We start from the raw sequence: 4,291 nt of genomic DNA, 5'->3' as shown, positions 1-4,291 counted from the left end.
CAGTGTTCCCTGTGCATAGAAGCAGCAGCTGTGAGTGTGATGTGTCCATTGAGATCCACACCACATGACTTGTGGATCTCTGTGTTCAGTTGTGGTTCTATGTGGTAGTCTACATTTGGTGTAAAGAAAACCTATTTAGGAGAGATTGAAGGCACACAAATACAGGAAAGTTGGCGGTCATAAAAACCACAAATCACTTATATTCTTTATTCCATATTTCATTATTAAATTCATAATTTACTTTCAATGACAATAAAATATCAGTCTCATAAATTCCCCCAATTATGCCATGTTATTTCTATCCTGTCCTTGTGCACATGGCAAGAAGTGATCTCGTGACATTAGAGTTTGTCCTCATCGGCCCCTGAAATATGGCTGCTACCCAGCTACAGGAGCCTGCAACTCAAGGAGAAACCCCTTGGAGGGACACCTGGTCGCCTGACCTCTAAGCACATGACCCTGGCCGTCAGGACCCCAGCCAATGACAGCCAGCCACAGCTATACGGACAGGTAGCACCACTCCCAGGCATTCCGCTGGCCTCTGTCAAGGCCGGGGCTTTTATCTCCCTTTCTCCAGGAAGGTCTGTCTCCACGTAGCCTCTCCCACGTAGCCGTTCCCCTAGGCCCAGTACATGCATGCAGAGTGGACGTCATATCCACGATTCAGACAATGAAACACAAACAAGAGCAATTTATTCAAACCAATCCTCGGACTAAACTAACACAACATTGATCAGAGTCAAAAGGCTGCTAGCCAGGGCAGGGTGAGTCTGGCTGTGGGGCAGGCAAGGCTGCTGGGTTGCAATCGGGGAGTCGTTCTGTGGGGAAACACCAGAAGCTGTGCCGTCTGCAGGGCAGAAACATGCAGACGACCAGAGGAGGAGGAAGGGGTGGCCGGGCCGTTCCCTGGGGAGGCAGACCACTGCGGCCCAAGCAAGATGTTGAATGTGGTACCGCGTCTGCCCTCACGGCCAACAGCGACAGCTTCAGTGGGTGGCGATGAGCCCGCTGCTGCTGCCACATGTGGCTCCAGCTGCACACGGGTCACAGAACCTTGTGTCGGTTGTGTGCTCTCCGGCTCCAGTGCACAGGCTGCTTCTGGCTCCAGAGTAGCCGTCGCCATTGCTGGTCAACACACTTGGAGCACTGGATCTGCGGAGGCGCTGCTGCTCTGGTCTAAGATTGCACACAGGTGTGTTGCTCAAGCCGGCGTCTCTAGGAGGGGACGTGGTCGTGGACCTACAGGAGGAGATGACGTGCCTAGAATGAGCCATTCCCGACAGAGAGGAGACCATGTCTGCCCGGTGTCCCAGACAGAATCTATCCTCAGAAAGGACATGTGCCCGGCTTAGAATCCATCGGTAGCTCCTGCACAGAGGAAGCTCTCAGAGGATCCCCACAGCACTCCAGGTCCTGAACCCTGCTCCCAGGCTCTCAAGCACCTACCCCGAGGCTTCCTCATCGCTGGCCCCTGAATCGCTGGCCACTTGTGACAGCAAGTATTCCTGGATATACTGGACAAGGACCAGAAGGTCAGAGGAGGGCATGTTCACGCTCAAGTAATCCTTCACCCGCTTCAGAATGGGCAGGTGTTCGATCCTGCAAAACTCCTCAGGGAACTTGTTGATCCAGTAGTCCAGGAGGGAATAGATGGTGCTGGCAGAGAGGGACAGACAGCACAGTCGGTGGCCTGCTCTTTCCTTTGCCAGCCCTCCGAGGGAGGGCTCTGCGGGTGTGAGACCCACCGCAAGGTGGAAGAGATCCTGCCCTTGCGAGGTCTGTGTGAGCTGGGAGCTCCAACCAACTCCATCTCGGGCTCTGATGCAGCACAGCTGACCCAGCCCGCACACCAAGGACTGAGACGAGGGTAGAGTCTCCCAGGGGCACTGGAGGCCCTAGGCTTCCCCATATCCCCACTTTCGAGGACCCTGCCCGGAAGGTTCTCCTCAGCCTCCAGGCAAGGCTTAGACCTCCATATGGTAGTAGACCCGAAGATGCTGAGACCCAAGCATCGGCCATCCCTTGCCTTTAGAACCCAATTGAGCCGGCTCTGGAGAGCCTAGGCGGCACTTGTCTCGTTCCAGAGCCCACTTACTACTTTACTCGTTCATCCTCTTCAGAGTCGGGCCGGAAGGAAGTGTATCTAGAGGAGACCAGGAAGGGTGATGTCACCAGGAGAGCCACCGAAAAAGACACCTGGGGGGGGGGGGCTGCGCATTCCTGCAGAGGAATCAAACTCCAGAGCCTAGAAGTTCTGTCTGCTCTGAGAATAACTAGCTCCCCTGCATACGAGGAGCTGCTTCTCATATGTTTGTGCAGTGGGTGGGTGATCACAAACATCTCTATCCAGACACCTCAGCGGACACAGGGTGCCTCCCTCACATTACCGTCCACGGCTCTCCACTCTGGACACAGCAGCGCTCTTTGCTACTCCAAAATGGAGTCTAGCCCCCTTCACAATGGGAGAAGTGCTTTGACCAAGGCCTCAGGTAAAACTGGGCCAAGGGTACAGAGCTTCCTCAGGGTTCAGAGGACACCCACACTGGTTAGGTTCTCAGCTGCGGACAGGCCAGTCCCTAGGGCAAAGCCTGGAGGAAGCATTTTCTGACTGCATGCTGTTGGGTCCTGAGGAGACCCAGGACAATCAGTAGGCACTGAGAAAGGCAGAGCGATTCCCACAGCCAACAAGAGGATCTGAGGCCTCTGAGCTCGGAGGTGGGCACTCACCGCTTGAACAGCAGGTCCAGCACATGCTGAGTGGTGAGAAACTTTTGGTGTATGCAGTAGAAGAGAAACACAAAGAAGGAGTCTCCACCCTGCAGGGACGTCACCAGGAGGGCCGACATCTGTTCCAGGGGCCCGAAATGGGGCATTCTAGGGGACTCGTTCAGCTCCTCAGGGGCAGACTCCACCCCGACCTGAGGAGAGAGCAAGGTGGATGGTTCAGACAGGCACAGGACTGCTACCTTCTGATTGGTTGTCATCGTTCCAGCTGTTCCTGAACCTCCTCACTGCCAAAGACCCAGAATGAACCTGGGTGAAACTCTGAGATCAGACAGTGCTCACCTGGTCCGTGTCGCCCTGGACCTGGATCGCCTGGCTGCCATGGCTGCCATGGCTGCTCTGGCTTCCCTGGCTGCCCTGGTTTCCCTGGATTCCCAGGCTACCCTGGCTGCCCTGGCTTCCCTGGTTTCCCTGGATTCCCAGGCTACCCTGGCTGCCCTGGCTGCCCTGGCTCAAGTTTCTTTCTTTCCGGCCAAATGGCCAGAGGACTTGGAGCCAAGAGCGTGCCCGTTGTCTCCAGGCACCACTACGGCCTCCACCATGGCCTCCACTTTCATCTTTATTGAGGTCTGAGCCTCTTTCTCGAGTATTCCCGAGACAGGACGAAAACATTGTGCTTTCTCTACTGTCTCAAGACAAGTGAGCCTGCCAAACTGTCTCTCAGCAGTTGGCTAGCTGGTTGCAGGGTTCTGCATTGTTGAGTCATCACTAAGGAAGTGAGGTCACACCTGGGGTCTCCTCACATGGGGCTTATCTTAGAGTCCCCCAGGGCCCCTCCCTCCTCCCAGCTGCTCTAATCGACACCCTTACACACGTGCTCCCCGTTCCACAGCTCCCAGGGATGTCTGGGAACAGGCAGCACCTCAGCTTTGCCATCTGAGTCCCTAGTGCTGACCAGCATCTGTTACCCTAATCCTCAACTCACCCCTAATTGCCCTAGCACATCATAACCCTAGCCATGTCCTTGAGTCCTTGCTACTGTGCGTGTGTTTTGTGTTAAATATGAGCACCAATCATCTCTGTGTGTTGGGACTTCACAGGGAACGACACGTTGGCGCTTTTTTCTGTTTAAATCTGTACCACATTTTTTTAATTGGAGTATTTGGTACTTTGATGTCTAGCTTCTTGAGATTTTTATATATTTTGGAAACCAGCTCTCTGTCATGTGTGTAGTTGGTGAAGATCTTTTCCCATTCTCTAAGACATTTTTTGTTATTGATGTTGTCCTTAGCCTTACATAAGCTTTTCAGTTTCCAGGGGTTGCATTAATTAACTGTCGATCTCAGTGATTGTGTTGCTGGTGCTATATTCAGGATGTAGTCTTCTGTGCCAATGTGATCAAGGCTACTTCACACTTTCTCTTTCATCAGGTTCAATGAAATGGATTCATGTTGGGGTCTTTCATCCACTTGGAGTTGTTTTTGTGCATGGTGGTAGACATGGATCTATTTACAATTGTCTACATGGCACGATCCAGCAATGCCAGCACTTTTTGTTGAAGATCCTT

At 53.2% G+C, this 4,291-nt stretch overlaps 1 protein-coding gene across 1 annotated transcript; it reads right to left on the bottom strand.

Moving 5' to 3' along the window:
* Positions 1 to 671: 671 nt before the first annotated feature.
* Positions 672 to 3,473, bottom strand: LOC121135953. Its single transcript, XM_040735361.1, has 5 exons — positions 3,067 to 3,473; positions 2,728 to 2,918; positions 2,096 to 2,143; positions 1,447 to 1,656; positions 672 to 1,239 (listed from the first exon to the last, which is right to left on the bottom strand). The coding sequence occupies exons 1-5, from the start codon at positions 3,394 to 3,396 to the stop codon at positions 987 to 989; spliced, it is 1,032 nt and encodes a 343-aa protein (XP_040591295.1). The 5' UTR covers positions 3,397 to 3,473; the 3' UTR covers positions 672 to 986.
* Positions 3,474 to 4,291: the final 818 nt, after the last annotated feature.

This window comes from Mesocricetus auratus, unplaced genomic scaffold, assembly GCF_017639785.1.
Source record: "Mesocricetus auratus isolate SY011 unplaced genomic scaffold, BCM_Maur_2.0 Super-Scaffold_100045, whole genome shotgun sequence".
Lineage (NCBI taxonomy): Eukaryota > Metazoa > Chordata > Mammalia > Rodentia > Cricetidae > Mesocricetus > Mesocricetus auratus.
This window is presented reverse-complemented; position numbering and strand designations above follow the sequence as displayed.